The sequence below is a fragment of the Phocoena sinus genome, chromosome 16 (genome assembly GCF_008692025.1).
Source record: "Phocoena sinus isolate mPhoSin1 chromosome 16, mPhoSin1.pri, whole genome shotgun sequence".
Lineage (NCBI taxonomy): Eukaryota > Metazoa > Chordata > Mammalia > Artiodactyla > Phocoenidae > Phocoena > Phocoena sinus.
The window spans coordinates 22396047-22412861 of NC_045778.1; the positions used below are offsets into that span (position 1 = coordinate 22396047).

The window sequence follows — 16815 nt, forward strand, 5'->3', positions numbered from 1 at the left end:
CAAAGTGACATCAGCTCTTCTCTTCCTTTGGCACAGAAACTGCTTCCCCAAACAGACGGCAGCCCAGGTGACCCTCAAAGCCATCTCGGCCCACTTCGACGACTCGAGTGCATCCTCACTGAAGAACGTCTACTTCCTGCTCTTCGACAGCGAGAGCATCGGCATCTATGTGCAGGAGATGGCCAAGCTTGATGCCAAGTAGCCGCCCCGCACCCACTGGTGGCCACCGCGTTCACCATCCGGAATCAGGAGGATCAAAGTCACAGGAGCGGGGTTTTAATCTTTAAAAGGAGAGAGGAAGGGTGACGGCAGGGGAGCGGAGGGCAGCTGAAAGGGAAGTGGGTGGAAGAGGCTGCGGGAGCAGGTCCTGCCACAGGAAGAGCCCCTCTGCATTTATATTCTCGTTAAAAAGAGCCTCAGTCTGTAATTAACCAGGTCTCCACCAGGGGTTTCTTTCCATGTGTTTTCTTCCTGTTGTTTTAGAACTTTTTTAAAAAAACAGACTTCGTTTTAGATTTATAGCATTGACTTTTACACACTCACATACACAAAATCCTTTCAAAATTCTTAAAATCTTCTGTTTCTCCTTTTTTGCAAGGGAAGAGGGCAAAGAAGTGACTTGGGCTTTGTTGGCTGTCTGTATTCAGTGATGGAGAGAAGAAAATTAGAAAGGCATCTTACTCGGTGCTTTTCTTTCTGTTTAGTGCCCCTACCCTTACCCCTATAATATCTGTAACTACTCCTAGAAAGATTTTGCTTCAGCTTTTGTTTTGTTTTGTTTTTTTTTAAAGAAAAAGAAAATGAAAGGAAAAAAAATAAAAGATTCCAGTGTCTTTCTTACAACATACTCTTTATTGTAACATCTTGCTCAGTCTGGAGAACTGTGTCCCTATGGGTGGAAACTTAAGAATGTTATAAATAGAACCAGGCCTATCACTATGGAGCTGAGACTCCCACCATGCTAGGCCCCAGGTCAGACGGCACGGAATGGCTTGTGTTTCTCATGCAACAGGTCCCACTTCCAGAAGGGGAGCCTGGTTGGCTGTGGTCCACGGGAATGGAGGACTGGGTGAAGCCTCCCTGGGGTGGCCATCCTTTGGGACAAAGGCACAGTCCTCACTTAGGGCCTGGGCAACAAAATGGAACAGACCTGGGCCACAGCCCAGACAGGACAGACCAAGAACCCTCGTGAGGGTGGTATCCTAAGAATTCCAGCCAAGTACCCAGAGGTTACCATTAAAAGTGGGCAGGGGGCTTCCCTGGTGGCGCAGTGGTTGAGAGTCCGCCTGCCGATACAGGGGACATGGGTTCGTGCCCCGGTCTGGGAAGATCCCACATGCCGCGGAGCGGCTGGGCCCGTGAGCCATGGCCGCTGAGCCTGCGCGTCCGGAGCCTGTGCTCCGCAACGAGAGAGGCCACAACAGTGAGAGGCCTGCATACTGCAAAAAAAAAAAAAAAAGTCGGCAGGGAGGGGTAGGGTGGGCTGGGGCAGGACCTGAATTTATTCAGATGAACTCATCAACAACTTCTGCCTTAGGGATCTTGCCTATGTGGTCCAAAACAGGTTTATCCTGATTAGAAGTCCTCTCCCAAACAGAGGAGTCATTTTTATACCTTAACATAATTGGTGGCAGGCATTATTGCCACATGGCTACACCTCCAGATAAGTGACATTGGGGATGACTAAGAAACAAGAAGCACAGAACTACAAAGGTTCCCACAGGGTACCCCTGCCCCAGCATTGGCTGGAGTTTTGTCACTTACAAATTTGCCTAAGACAGTAGCCTGGAAGCATGCAGGGGTTCACCTACTGAAACCCGCTATGCTCCCTGAATGTTAGCAGGATGGCGACCCACCCGACGGTCACGCTAGCTTGGCTGTCTTTCTTTAAACACACCCAGCAGCTGGCAGGCCAGGTTTCTGTCTTAACCTGTTAGCTTTATAAAAAAACTCACTCTCCATTAGGATGGACTCACCAGGAGGGAAATTTTACCTAATGCTTTTTAAATACAACCTATGGTATATAATCAGGATCTAAAAATAGAAATATAGAAAGATTCATGAAGATTAAAGACGGTAGAGACTAACGGTTTAAAATTAAGCTCCTATTAACAACCTGAGTGTTGCAGGACGTTATAGGCTTCCCCACCTCCTAATGTGATGGGAGAGGTTGGGATGTAGGCCATCTCTACACCCCAGTCCCCCTTCCTTAGCTGGTCTCCTTGTGCAGGCCCTCCTTCCTGCCCTTACAGACAGGGAGACCCTTCCTGCCACCAGGATACTGAGCTCTCGCCCATACTCTGAGAGCTCTGAATGCCACACACCATGTGCACGTGCGCATGCGTGCACACACACACACGCACACACACACACACACACACACACACACACACACCCAAGAGGAGGCTGGGGTAGAGAAGGTGGGCTGTGCCCTCCCCAGGACCAAGTGAACCATTCAGCCAGCAGACCTTTGAAACAGAAAGACTCCTTTAAGGGTGTCTTTTTCTTTTAACACCAATATCCCTCTCTCTCTCTCCCAGTTTTTGGTTTTGTCTAAGTTGTGTTTCTGGTCAGTACATCACCGACATCTTACTCCAGGAAAAGAGCTTTTGCCCTTTGGCATTTGTCAAGCGGGTACCATTTGTCAAGAAATCTGATCGCCGGGCGGTGACAGTACCTATCTCCCACCCAGCCTCCCCATCAGGGTGGAGAACTGCCGCATGGTTTTCCAGCTCGTGGAGACCAACAGGTCCCGGCTCTTGGCCAGCCGAACCATGAGCCGCCCCACGTAGAAGCCACTGATCTGGCCCACGCCGTCATTTCTCCCCATGGCCAGGAGGAACGTCAGCGAACCTGTGAAGCAGAGCCGTGCGCTAAACTAGAATCCTGCTCACCATCCATAGGCCTGCAACTCCCAGGGCACAGACCCTTCCCGGGGCCTTCAGTGTCAGGGCAGGGAAACGCGTAAGGCCTTCAGGAACGTGCGCAAGTCCCTGACATACTTTCCTAGAGCTCTGGGCGAGGTTTCTGTCCCCAGCTTTGAGAGTGTGTTCTAGCGGTCAGGCATTGTAAAGCCCACAAAGGCTTCACCGTTTCTAACCCTGACTCTCTTAAAACTGTGCCGCGTGGGGAGCTTCCTGACCTGGCTTGTAGGCTTTGAGGGGCCTCTGTTTCATGGAGTTGACAATGTTGGCCACGGCGACACTGGCGTGGAGGCTGGCGTGATAGGCCATCTTGGGCTCCCTCACATCGGCGCAGTCACCGATGGCGTAGATGTGGCTGTAGCCCTCCACCTGGAGGTACTCGTTCACTCTCAGAGCGCCGTCGCTGGCCATCTGATCACCTGCGAGAAAACCAGCCTGAAACCAAGATCCTGAGCTGCCCCAAGAAGTGGCCACCGGAACACAGTGAAGATGGGCTGTGGTGCCAGTCCAGCTACCCTCCGAAGGCACATCCTCAAGAGGCAAACCTCCTGTCTGGTTTACTTCTACCTGAAGTCCCCCCTCAGAACTCTTCCTGCAAAGGCGAGGTTACTATTTTGGGGTGGAAACTGGTCAGAAAGACCAGCAAGTGTCATTTCATATAACACACATGACTCTTTGTAAGTTACCACGATTAACAATGATTCACTTTTGATGATTAAGTTACAACCTAGCCCAGTCTTGGATTTCCTTTTGAATGTGGATCAGATTTTTTTAAATAAATGCAGGGCTTTAATAGATGATAAACTTTTCTTTTTAAGGGACTTAAAAGAATTTACCTTTGAAAACATACCATTAGGACCATTAGGTGTTAAGTCCTGGGATCTTTGTATATTATAAGCCCTCGATCCCAGCCCCACACATGGCCTGGACTAGCTTCCTTCTGGGATTGGATAATTCTTTCCTACTAGACACACAGCAGGAGCTTCTTGTCCAGGAAAGGTATCTGGGAGTAAATGATGGGGACCTGGGGACATGGCCACCTCGGGGCCTGAGAAGGAGCCACTGAGCCTCCAGCTCACAGATGGAGCCATGGGTCCAGCTCCCCCCACCTCCAGTTAGCTCAATAGGTCAATATTCAGCTTTACAAACGGAGGCCTCATGACCCCCCTCTCCCCATGATCGTTTCCAAGCTCAAGTGGCAAACGTCTGGGTCAGGGTTTGGGGAGAGCAGCACACCTGTGAACAGAGAAAGGCCTGACCCTGGAATTTCCTCTGCATTGGTGTTCCAAGGAAAGTAACAGAAAAATAGATCTTTTTCTTCCTTCTGAAACCTGTTCCATCTCTCACCACTAGGGGGTGGGGATCCGATTTTGGAAGATTCTGGTCACTTTGGCCACCCTGGCCTCAATTATCATCAACACAGCTGAGGAAAGCCCAGCAAGAGTGGCCCTGAACCTAAATTTAAGGTTTGAAGAGACCAAATGAGCTGTTGAGACTGGGGCTGGGGGTGGGAGGGTGGAATGCCAGTTCCTCGGGGGAGAGGCCTGCAGGGCCTTCTCGGGGGCTGGAGGGGGAGGAGGCAGCCTGGGGAGGGGGTCACGGCCCGGCCTCCCACTTACCAAACGCGCTGCGGTAGGCCAAACTGTTGATCTTGATACCGCTGCAGGCGATCACCAGGTTGGCGGCCACCTCCGTGCCTTTGTCCGTCTGCACCGTGATGTGATCGTGATGCTTGTTGAGAGGCAGCGCCTCCAGGTTGCTCACCCGTTCACCTGTCAGGGGAGGCCCGTGACCAGGAAGCTGGCAGAGGGCAGGCACGCCACCGAGGCGGGGGCCCAAGCCAGGGCTGGCCTGGGGGCTGGAGACCGGTCCGCTCTGCCACCCCAAGAAGCACAATCTGGACATTTGGCCCCAAGGGATCCGATGGAAAGCAAGTTCCAAGAAGCAATTTGGGGAAGTGAGGCCGAGTTTCCCAAGAGGTTCTGGGAAAAGCTATTTGAGGAAGACCTCAACCACGCCTCCCTGAATGTCCACTCCTAACCAGGAAAGATGAGCCCTCTGGGCTCACCACCGACAGGGGTAGGCAAGGGAAGTCCAGGGCCGGCCCACTCTCCTCACTGCCCGGAAGTGCAGGCGGGCAGAGGGCTGCACAGCCACTTCTGCGGAGCCCAGGAGCCGGGAGGGCTCTCAGAGAGCAGACACCTCGCCCGCCCTGCAAAAGGTGAGAGTGTCGGGCCCGTGAACTGGGGGGCGGGGGTCACACCCCCGGGAGAGAGCCCCACTCTAACATGCTGGGTAGGTCTCTTCCCTTCTGCTCTGGACAGAAGCCACGCTCTCCACCAGCCTCAAAATACAAACCCAAAACACCTATTCTCTCCACTAAAGAGATATCATAATTCAGGTCAAATCTTTTATATGATTTTTTTTTTTTTTTTTTTTTGGCCTCACCACACAGCATGTAGAATCTTAGTTCCCTGACCAGGAATCGAACTCGCACCCCCTGCGTTGGAAGCACAGAGTCTTAACCACTGGACCGTCAGGGAAATCCCTTTTACATGACTTTTTAAACCATTCAACAAATGGGTACCACCTGTACTGTATCCAAAGCAACAGCCAGGACAGTGCTGCCTTCATGACAGGAAAATCCCGTAAGTACCGGGGCCTCTGCCCTGCCTGGGGACGGACACACCTCCAGCTGGACGACAAGGCTAAACAGGCTCTGCAGCCCCACCTCAGGACACAGAGAGCCTGGGGTTGAGCGCGGCCACGCTCAGGCTGTGAGCAGGGACCAAGCCTCAGCCAAGTCTCACCAGGCCAGGGAGAGGGGCAGGGCAGGAGGGGCCTGACACATACTCAGCAGCAGCTGCACGCCTTTCCGGAGCAGGATCTCCTTCACTTCCTGCCGGACACAGGGCAGGAGCTCCTTGTCTGCGAGGGCCATTCGGGAGTGAATGAGAGTGACCTGGGGACAAACAACCACAGGACAGAGAAGGAGCCACTGAGTCTCCTGCTCACACAAAGAGGCTTGAAAACACATCAGCCTGTCTCTCCCACCTCCTCCCCAACTTCCAGTTCACAGGTGAGGAAACGGAGGGCCCAGAGAAGTACTTTGCCCACTGCTAGAACCAGTTAATGGTGAGTGGGCTGGAGCCCACATCTCCCAGGGTAGGATTTTTTCCGACGTGCCAATGCTTCACAACACACACCTCACCGAGGGCCACGTGGAAAATTATTTTCAAGCATCCTTGGGCACTTATACAGTCTATATATAAGCCATCGACATTCTAACTGTAAATCAGGCTGACATTTACATTAAGGCTGGTTCTAAAACTGGTGCTTCCAGGCACGTCTACTTGCTGTCTGGGTCAGCAGTGAAGTGCGAGGGAGCCCGCAGTGATGTTCCAAGCTTGAGCTTTGAAATCAGACTGCCTGGGTTGAAATCCCATCTCAGATACCCACTCAGTCACCTCCTGAAGACCCAGTAAGATGGATCACAGTCCTACTCAGGAATATTGTAATGATGAAACGAGAAAGTAAGTGTAAAGCACGTAACTCAGCACATAGTGACTCTTTAATAAAGGGTGGCTACTATTACTCTTATTTGTCTATTAGTTTTAAACATTTGGGAATTATACTAAGTTATTTACTACTTCAGACCAGTCCTTACCCCATAAATCAAAATTAATAAACTTCTACATGAACCACCCATAATAATTTCCAATAATTTGTCAGAGAATAGCCATATAATTAAATTAGCCCATATTTATCTTACTTTTCAAAACCAACCTGCCTTTCCCTAGGGAAAAAGAACCAGACACAGGCTCCACGTGGCTCCCAGAAGCTGATCTGGCATCAGCTGCAGGCAAGCTCTTGCCTCACGGACCCATAACTGCCCATCATCACTGAGCCCTAGGCTAAGCCTTTACAGCCTGCTTCCTTTCTCTCCAGGATGCCGGCAGGGTCTCCATCCCTTTATCACTAAAAAGAGGCAGTGCTGACCAGTCCTTCCCCAGCATGGGCTGTGAGGTGTACACTTCGGGGTCCCCCTACGTGCTGTCTAGGGCAAGGGCTACTGTCCCTTAAAGACCAAAAGGCTGTGCTTGCTCCAGACAAGACACCGATGTGGGTGCCTTTGATCAAGCTGGTTGTTAGCAAAAAGAGGTCATCAAAAGTCTACGTTTCTATTGCAAAGGCCACATTACTGCAGGGGACACGGGAGTTAACCTTTCATAATGTATCTCCCCAGGGCGTGGTCCTCCGGGTTGGCCCAGAGGGCAGAACCCTTCACTGAACTAGGATGCACCCTGGCTCTCCAGGTAAAATTCCCAGCAGAATGGGACTTTAGGGGGTCCCCCAGTGCAGAGAGCAGGAGACAGGAAACGCACGCTCCCACTTTATGGTAACGGGGCTCCCCTCCCAGGCCCTGAGCAAATTCTGATGTTCGTCAGACAAAAAAGAAGCCCTGGAGGGGTGGGAGGGGGAGAGTGGGAGGGAGGGAGACGCAAGAGGGAAGACACATGGGAGCACATGTATATGAATAGCTGATTCACTTTGTTATAAATCAGAAACTAACACACTATTGTAAAGCAATTATACCCCAATAAAGATGTTAAAAAAAAAAAAAAAAAAAGAAGCCCGCCTCCGAGAGTTCACGGCCAAGGCCACTGGCCCACCTCTTTCTCAGGGTACTCTGTTTTAACCTCTGCTGCCATCTCCACTCCTGCAGAGCCTCCTCCGATCACCACGATGGACTGTGCGCACTGGACCTGGAGGAGGAGGAAATGTTAAGGTGCGCCCTCAAATCCGCCCTGCCTCGGGGTCCGCCTGGGGAGTGGGTTCCTTGGCCAAAGGAGCATAGAGAACCTTTTCCAAGTTCAGGGTCCAAATGTGCTCTTGCTGGGTGTCTCCCTGCATTTCTCACTCAACTCTCACTACCTGCCCAGCTTGCAGGTGACCCGGATCTGCCTGAGTTCCAGGTCAGGTTCCTAACCTCCACTCTTACGTCTGCTCATGACTGTGCCAGAGGTTCCCCAGGCCTCTCAGCAGCTGTGCAGAGAGGGAAAGACCTGGCCTTGGTCACACAGCTGTAGGACCTTCTCTGGGTCCCCACACCTCATCTGTTCAGTGGGGACAGACCCATTCCACCCACCTCTCCAGATCCCCACGAGAAGTGGCTGACAGCACGGATCCAAGCCCGCTCTATAATATAAACACAAGTCCCGTGCAAACAGGAGCCAATCGCTACATGAGCAGGTCCAAAGGTCTCCTCCCAGGAGCCTCTTCCTGGTAACTCTCCATCTCTACAGCGCCACTGCAGCCCCGGGGGCTCCTTGCTGCAGCCCCGGCCATCCCCACAGCTGTCCCACTCTCCCAGGGCCCCCCACCCCCGGCTCTGCCCTCACTGTCCTGCCGCCAGGCAGCAGGCAGCTCACCTGCGTCACCATGTCCTCATAGGCCTGGATGGCCATCTGCTGGCTGGACACCTGGTTAAACTTGCCTGGGAAGAGCCCAGTGCTGCCCGTGGCCAGGATGAGATATGTGAAGGACAGGGCCTGGGAGGGGCAAGGGAAAGAATGGTGAGGGCAGACCTGGGCTCCTGCATCCAACCCCAGGCTCCACCAGGCAAGCAGCACCAAGGGGGAGAGGCCTCCTGCGGGGGAGCAAAACCATCACTGGTTAGACCAAGGGATGGCGCTAGAACCCAGGAAATACCCAAGGAGGCAGAGCTTACCGCCTGCTGGACCGCCCACCATGAAACAGGACGGGAGGGGAGAGCTCCCCACAGCAGCGGGGCAGGTGAGCAGGCAACAGGAAACGGCTCGTGGGGAATAAGCAGGATTCCAGCTTCCAGTGTGGAGTTAGTTTAGAATCTCCCTATTATTACCATTATTTTAGAAAAAATTTCCCCTTATCCTGGCCAAAAACAAAGTGGCGGGGGTGGGGGGGGAGCGGATATCCTGTTTGGAGCCTAAATATATAAAACTGACAAACCCAGAGCTGCTCTGATGGAAGGGGGACTGGAGGGTCTGTATCCCATTCAGGCCCCACTACTCCCGTGGAGGCCTGAGATGCCCTCATGGACCCAAAGCCACAGGATAAGGACGTTCTCAGTAATCTTGCCAACTGGAGATTCTACAGCCTCAAAATTGATTCAAGTAAGCTTGATTTATTCACACTAAACCACACTCATTGAGGACAGGAATTGAAGCCCCTTTGTACAGTCCCCCCTTAGCTCTGACTAGAGTAGAGGGCCAGGCTGGAGGGTACCCTCAGCATGGTGGGTGGGCTGCTGGCAGCTTGCTGACGGAGCTCTGGTCCCACAAGGATACAACAGGCACTGTGCTTACCCCAGGGCTGAGGGACACAAACTTCGGGAAGAAAACCTCTGCCCCCCCCAGGCGATGTGGGATTGTGGTTCCTACCCTTTGATTCCAGACAGTGAGGGGGTCCCTGGGCTCGGACCCTGGCTTTCAGAGTGAGGGCTCTGGGGCAAAGCTGCCTGGGTCCAAATCCTGGCTGAGTCTCTCCAGCTGTGGGGTCTTGGGCAAGCCTCTTAACCTCTGGGTGCACCGAGGCTACTCCACCTCCCTCACAGGGTCACAGTGGGCGTTAAAGGAGATCACGTGAGGCTTAAAACAGTGCCCGGCATACAGGGAAGGCTCTGCACCGCTCTCCTGTGGCTGCTGGGGCCCAGCCTTTGCTCAGGAGGCATCTGCTATCTGCCAGGCACCAGGAGGGCACGGGGGGCCCTTGCCCCTAAGGAGACGGGCCCAGGTGTCCTCCCACCAGCAGCCACATCCCAGGGGCCCCCTGAAGCCAGCTGAGGATGGCCAGCCCCCGCTGGGTTCACCTCGCCGTCCTCCAGCAGCACTGTCTGATTCTTCAGGTCTATCTCAACCACCAGGCCCTGCCGGAAGTTTTCCTTGAAGGTCACCGAGTAGGAAATGAATGTCTTTTTGGCAAACCCTGGGGAACGGACAGAGAGGAGGTCACGGTGTAAAACTGGGCTGCTCACAGGAGGCCAGAATAACTCAGAACATTTGCAGAGCTGCATGCCAACAGGGGCCCCTTGGTTAAACAGCCCCTGGGTACCCACTACCCCCTAAAGCACCAGTCTGGGCCCCAGGTCCTCGGAGAAGCTCTCGCTCTGACTTCTGGGGCCTTGGTATGGTAGCTGCTTAAGGCCAGGGACCTTAAGATTCCCCAGAATTTGTCTAATGGTGGAATTTAGGCACCTTGCCCTAAAGGGAGAAAACCACCCTGTGATCCACAGTGGTGACAAGACCACGGTCACAAAGAAAGCCCCAGAGAAGAGACCATTACCACTCTCCACGGAGGCCCGGAGGGCTGCCACGTTGTGGTGGAAGGAGTCCTTCATGTCCACCAGCACGAAGGGGATGTTCAGCACCTGCAGTTGGCTGGCGGCCGCGATGCCGCCAAAGCCCCCGCCCACGATCACCACATGCACGGCTCCCACGTCCATCGAGACCTGGGACCCCATCTCGGACCAGGTGCTGCTGGGGTAGGAGGAGAGACCACATCAGATTCAGGAGGCTCGAGGGCTGGGTGGGCAGAGGTGGGTCCATATCAAGAATGGCCTCAAATGCCAAGACTTGATCTTTTAAAAGTATGTAATCATCTTTTATGAAATTCCATTTTTTGTAAAATTTGAATTAAATTCCAAAGGAATAAGGAGTATCCTAATTCCATCTCATCCCCTCAACCACCCAGTTCCCTTCTCCAAGGCATCTACTGTTACCAAGTTTACATGAATCCTTCCAGAGATATTCTGTGCACCTACAATCATGATTATTGTTTTTGCACACATTAAACAACTGTTTTTGCACTCTTTTTCACTCGTAAATATATTTGTTCACTCAACAGTATAAATTAATGGACCTCCTGCTCTTTGACATGTTCTGTGCTATGGATGCCATGGTCAGAGAGACAGACAGACAGATATGGTCTCAGCCCTTGTAAAGGCAGGGTTTCAAACTCAAAGGGCCAGGTGGATCATGTAGCTGTGGGAAGCCGGGCAGGTGCGCAGTAACCAGAAATGGTGGGTACACCTCTGGGGAATTGGTAAGTACAGCCCACATTAAAAGAACTAAACAAAATTATTTAAGCACACCAGTAAGCAAACACTGAGACCAGATTCCACCCAGCTCACACGTCACCAGCTTCAGCCCCGGGTCTCAGGAGATCACTTAGCCAGTTATGACAATCAGCATGCAAAACAGGATGCGATGGGACTAAGGCCATGACAGTGCGGTGGGGAGGAGGGGCCTGCTGTGGGCAGGTGGTCCCCTGAGCATTCCTGGAACAGAGGACGTACACTGCGACTGGTGGGTGACACCCCCCAGGAGGAAGCGGGCAGGGAGAAATCTCTGCTGGGAGAAGGAACAGTGCTGGTTAAGGACCAAAAGGGAAGTCTGCTGGTGAGAAACAGGATGGAGAAGCGCTCATCACGTGGGCTCCAGTGAGAGGGGCAGGGAGTGCAAGGTCCTGCTTGATGTCGAGGAAAGGGAACCTGCAATCGAAGAGAGTATCTGCAGAGGATGGAGGGCCAAGTGTGCACCAAGCTCACACTCACATGTGAGCACGGCAAGGAGGGAGGAAGCGGAGAGACAGCAAGCTGTCTCAATGGGGAAGAACATTCCAGCCCACATCTCAGACAGCACTGCAGGCAGCTGGAAGGTCACCACTCTGTCTTCCATCAGGTGTGTAGTCTGGGGCACAACCCCTCCCCTCTCTGGGCCTCCATTTACCCCCTGTAATGTCCTTGCACAATAGGTTTCCAAGACATGGTGACCCCCAAGATGGTCCCCAGCTCTTCCCACACTTATGGGGGCGGCTTACGGTTGGACCTCCAGACACTGTTGTCATTGGGATTCAAATGCACACAGTCTAATGTCTCCTCTGGGGAAGTGAAAATCTGGGCGAGGGAGGGTAGATCTGGCATAGGAGATTGGAGGGGATTTAACTTTGTTTCTCATTGGCTAAATGGTCCCCAATGCATTAAGGCTTGTGCATCCTAGGGCTGGGACCAAAACAAGTCCCCCAGCAGGCAGTGTCACCTTCACTGTTCCAGGCCCTCAGCAGGTGGTCCAGAGCTGGCCCCGTGAATGTTCATCAGGCTGAATCTGCCACCTAGGCCAGGACCCAAGAGGGGCCCGGGGACCAGCCAGGGACAGGAGCGGACACCAGGAGCTGAGCAGGGCCTGGGAATGTGGCAGGCAGTCAGGCAAGCTATAGAAGGGGTGCATTTCACCTGTCCCTTCAACACGGCCCCCTCTGTGCCAGCTTGCCCTTGGGGCCAGCAGCCAGCGAAGAGGTCAGAGAAACACCCAGAGAGCTCTGCTTCCAAGCTGGCGGGGCACAGGCCTGAGAGAGGCTACCCAGCTTGTTGGGGAGAGGGGTCCACCATGGACCACCCAGGGAAACTCAAGGTGGAGCCCTGAAAAACAGCTGGGGCCAGGGGCCTTCTTCACAGAGGGAACAGCTCAGGCCAAGAAGTCCAGTGGCAGGAAGGGAGGGGGTGGGAGGGGTTCAGGGAACAAGGTGGGGCAGCCAGGAGGGCAGGGGACAGGGGACAGCACACACAGAGGGCCTGTCATGCTAGGTCAGTGTCTGGGCCTACATGCTGCCCTGGGGCCCTCGCAGGGAAGAAAGCCCAGTGAGCCCAGCACAGGCCTGATGGGCAGTGGGTTAGCCAAAGGAGTTGAACCCCTGCTCCCCCAGCCCCCCAGGATCATTAACTGGCTTCCCCAAAGGACAAACCCTGGCCTCACCCAACTAGGCACAGCCCTCAGTAAAGGTGAATTGATTCTTTAGAGTTCCTGTGCAGAGTCTGGGGCCTGAGGGCACACCCAGGCCCAGGAGGGGCTGCCATAGCTGGGCCAGGGAGGGGAGGCGCTTTTATACCACAAGCCGACTGAGGCCTCTCCTGAAATCTGTTCTCTCTCCTCCACTAACCTCTGATACACCCACTTGGGGAATGGGGGCCTGGTGGCACTCCAGCCCATTCCACCCTTTCTCCTCAGCAGCCTCCCTTGCCCAACACTCTTGGACACCCACCTCTCCCTTGGCTCTTCCAATGCCAATTCTCACCTGGACCCGAGGACAGCTAGACTCCCCTCTGCTCGGCCATGACCTACTTCACCAGACACCTAAATCATCGGCTTAAGCCATGGACCAGCACTCCTAGCCACACACCCAGCAGGTGCTCAAAAAGCAAGCGTGCAACTGATGATGTTGAATTATATGATCTAATGTAGCAGCAGTGCTGGGCAAACAGCCTCAATCAGTGGGCGACTCCATCAATCAATGGAAACCTCCACCAACGGGAGATTAGAGGATACACTATTACACACCCATACAATGGAATATTCTGGAGACATTCAATTTTACAGTGCAAGATTTTTTACATGAAAAGTTTGTCCACGATTCATCCGCACCCACAGACTGCACAAGACCAAGAGTGAAACGTAATGTAAGCTATGGTCTGTGGGTGATTATGTCAATGTAGGTTCAGTAACAAACACACCACTCTGGTGAGTGATGTCGATAATGGAAGAGGCTATGCACGTGTCAGGGCAGGAGGCATATAGGAAATTTCTGTGCCTTCCACTCAATTTTGCTGTGAACCTAAGACTACTCTAAAAACATAAAGTCTTAGGAAAAAAAAAAAAAAGCTTGTCCATCAAAAAGTCAGATAATAGAAAGTCATGTAGAGCCTAATCTCCATTGTGGGCCATCAGACCCAGGCACCTAGCTACATATACACACATACAAGTAATGATGACAACAGTGAGCATCCACTGCGCTTTTATCAATGTCTTTGCGTTGAACAGGTGGGGTTTCCTCCTCATTTTGGAAAGAATTTCAGTAACTTGCCCCAGTTCAATCCTCAACAGTCTGGCCAGATCTGCACTCTAAACCAAAATGCTAATAGTGGTTGCCAGATGATGTTTTTACTTTCTTCTTTGAGCTTTTCCCCCCCTTTTTTGTACCGTTTGAATGTTTTTAAATGAAATAATAAAGCTTTAAAGACAGAGCTGGCTTCCTACAATCTAACGTTTTAAATTGAGATCTTTTTTCATATATTATAAAATTCACTACCTCAGAGTGTACAACTCGGTGGTTTCTAGTACGTTCATAAAGTTGTGCAACCATCACCACAATCTAATACCAGAACATTTTCATCACCCCCTCCCCTAAAAGACCCCACATCCATTAGCATTCACTCCTCATTCCCTCCTCCCTCCAGGCCCTGACAACCACTAATCTTTCTGTCGCTATAGATTTGCCTATTCCATACCTTTTGTGTCTGGCTTCTTTCACTTAGTGCAACATTTTCAAGATTCATTCAAGCTGTAACTTATAACAGTATTTCATTCCTTTTTATGGCTGAGTAATATTCCATTGTATGGAGATACCACATTTTGTTTATCCATTTGTCAGTTGATGGACATTTGGGTTGTTTCCACCTTTTGGCTGATATGAATAAGGCTGCTATGAATATCTGTGTACAACTTTTTGTGTGAACAAAAAATTCTCTTAAGTTTATACCTGGGAGTGAAATTGCTGGGTCCTATGGTAACTCTAGATTTTACTTTTTGAGGAACTGCAAACCTACCATCTGATTTACTGACCATCAAGGCAAGAGAATGAGCACAGAGAATCTTAACTGAATCTTCCCAGATGCAGGAATGTTAGCATAAAAGCAGGTCCAAGGGGACTTTCCTGGTGGTGTAGTGGTTAAGAATCCGCCTGCCAATGCAGGGGACACGGGTTCGAGCCCTGGTCCTGGAAGATCCCACATGCCGCGGATCAACTAAGCCCGTGCGCCACAAGTACTGAGCCTGTGCTCTACAGCCCATGAGCCACAACTACTGACCCCACGTGCCACAACTACTGAAGCCCACGCACCTAGAGCCTGCGCTCCACAACAAGAGAAGCCACCGCAATGAGAAGCCCGCGCACTGCTGCGAAGAGTAGCCCCCACTTGCCACAACTAGAGGAAGCCTGTGCACAGCAACGAAGACACAACGCAGCCAAAAATAAATAAATAAATAAATAAAATTTATTAAAAAAAGCAGGTCCAAGAAAACAATTCCTAACTGTCCAGCAACTCACAAGTAATTTTGCCTTTGCCCCTCCCCCAACACACACACAGTATGGTCTACACTCAAATTTTCTCAGTAAATCCTGTTTTCTCTGCCAAGGACACCCAGCCTGATCCCAGGGGGATTCTTCTCTAATAATACAGACAAAGGGCTTTTAGGAATCTACTGAAAAGCAAGGAAGTTATATTTAGGCCAAAGGTGTGGGGCGGTCATGCCTCAGAAGACACACAGCGGAACCATGTGGGCTCTGATCAAAGCAAAGATGTCGTCCCAGAATTGTTTCATAGAGATTACAAATAAAACACCGAGCTTTTGAGCGCTCACCAGTGACTCCCAAGGTAGATTTCCACAGCCATGTCCAGAGCGGCCATCCTGGATGAGAGGGCCTACAGTGTGACTTGAAGCACCATGAATATATCTCTCCAACCCGGCGAAGGCAGAGGGGTGGGCAGCCTCCCTCAGTGGACCCCAGGGACCAGGCTGAGAGTGGGCACTCCAAGACCAGTCCCCCAGGGAACACATGGTGAACAAAACCCAAAAAGACCAATTTCTGAAAGAGGCTCAAAGTCTGAAGAGGGCTGTCCTTTCATGCCCTCAGGAGAGGGCACTTCTGGGCAGACGGGCTCATGAGGGTGTCATACAGGCTCCGGTGCTGAAGCCTAGGCCACACAACTTGTACGGTCTCCTGGGAGCCAGTCACTTTGTGGTTCCCTTAACATCCCCATGATCTGTGCCTGGACCCTGGCTTCCTCTTTTCACCACCAGACACAAAGATCAGGCTGGCCCTGGAGCACACCCCCTCTACCCAGCTCCTCCCTAACTGCTGGGTAGTCCGGAGCAAGGCCCCGCCCAGCTGGGCCTCAGTCTTCTCCTGTGAAATGGACCTTCTAGATGCAGGGTTACAGATGGTCTTCCTTGGAGGGCTCTGAAAGCCTGGGGAACATACACACACCCAAGCAGGCCTCCTTGATAATTTATATATTTACATATTTTACATGTTGGCCTTTGAACACAAGGTGCAGAGCCAGGACACCTGAAAGCCCCTTCACAAACTTGGAAGCCCCTTCACAAACTTGGAAGCCCCTTCACAAACTATGTCTGACCTTCTGCCCTGTGCCTGTCCTCCGGTGGGACCGTCAGCTCCTAAGCACCTCTCCCCTCCCCACCCTCACGGTACAACCAAGGGTCAAAGGAAGTCTAATCAGAGGGGAAAGGCAGGGTGTGTTTAGTGGGTGCTGTTGAAAGAAAAGCGCCCAACATCAGGCACTAAAAGCAGCTCCCGGTGGATCAGGAGTCCTGGGCTTCCCCCCAACCTCCGGCCCCACCAGAGTTAGTTGGGCCACCTCTGGCCTTAGTGCCCCGGTGGAAGCTGGGGCTCCGTGAAGAAGCAGGACCTCCCAGTGCACCCTGGAGCCTATGGGCACTGGGTAACCCCAGGCATTTTCCTCCTGGACACTGAGGCTTTCCTCCTGCCTGTGACACGGGCTTCCGTCCGCCCCGCAGCAGCTTCCACCGCCCAGCGGCGACCCTCGGAGCCCTCCCGGGATTTGGGGGGGGGGGTGACGGGGGGGTTTGTCTTACTTAGGAAGACTTAGCAGGGATTTGGGGGGCGGGGAGCGGACGCGGAGGAGGCGAGTTTGCTCCGTCCTCACTGGGAGCAAAGCTCCCCGTTGAGTTTTGAGGGACCTGGGTTGGTGCAGGCCTCAGTCCCTCATCCTAGACCAGGGGTTGGGGGCGCGGACCTATACCAGTCCTAGGCCTGT

The 16815-nt window shown here is 52.5% G+C and overlaps 2 protein-coding genes across 6 annotated transcripts in view; one reads left to right on the top strand and one right to left on the bottom strand.

Moving 5' to 3' along the window:
• The window catches only part of LOC116741595 (core histone macro-H2A.2), a 54619-nt gene extending 53779 nt beyond the window's left edge, over positions 1–840 (top strand). Inside the window, exon 9 of the mRNA XM_032608406.1 lies at positions 37–840. Within this exon, the coding sequence (XP_032464297.1) occupies positions 37–202 (166 nt within the window). The 3' untranslated portion in view covers positions 203–840. The remainder of the gene's footprint in view (positions 1–36) is intronic.
• Positions 1–16815, bottom strand: part of AIFM2 (apoptosis inducing factor mitochondria associated 2) — a 56936-nt gene that overhangs the window by 39668 nt on the left and 453 nt on the right. For 2 of the 5 annotated variants that reach the window (XM_032608404.1, XM_032608405.1), the window contains exons 2-8: positions 10248–10441; positions 9775–9890; positions 8357–8476; positions 7598–7690; positions 5778–5886; positions 4544–4696; positions 3143–3343 (exon numbers count right to left, since the gene is read on the bottom strand). In XM_032608404.1, the coding sequence (XP_032464295.1) occupies positions 3143–3343; positions 4544–4696; positions 5778–5886; positions 7598–7690; positions 8357–8476; positions 9775–9890; positions 10248–10425 (970 nt within the window). In that variant the 5' untranslated portion in view covers positions 10426–10441. The other 3 variants (XM_032608401.1, XM_032608403.1, XM_032608402.1) reach the window with 3 other exon arrangements.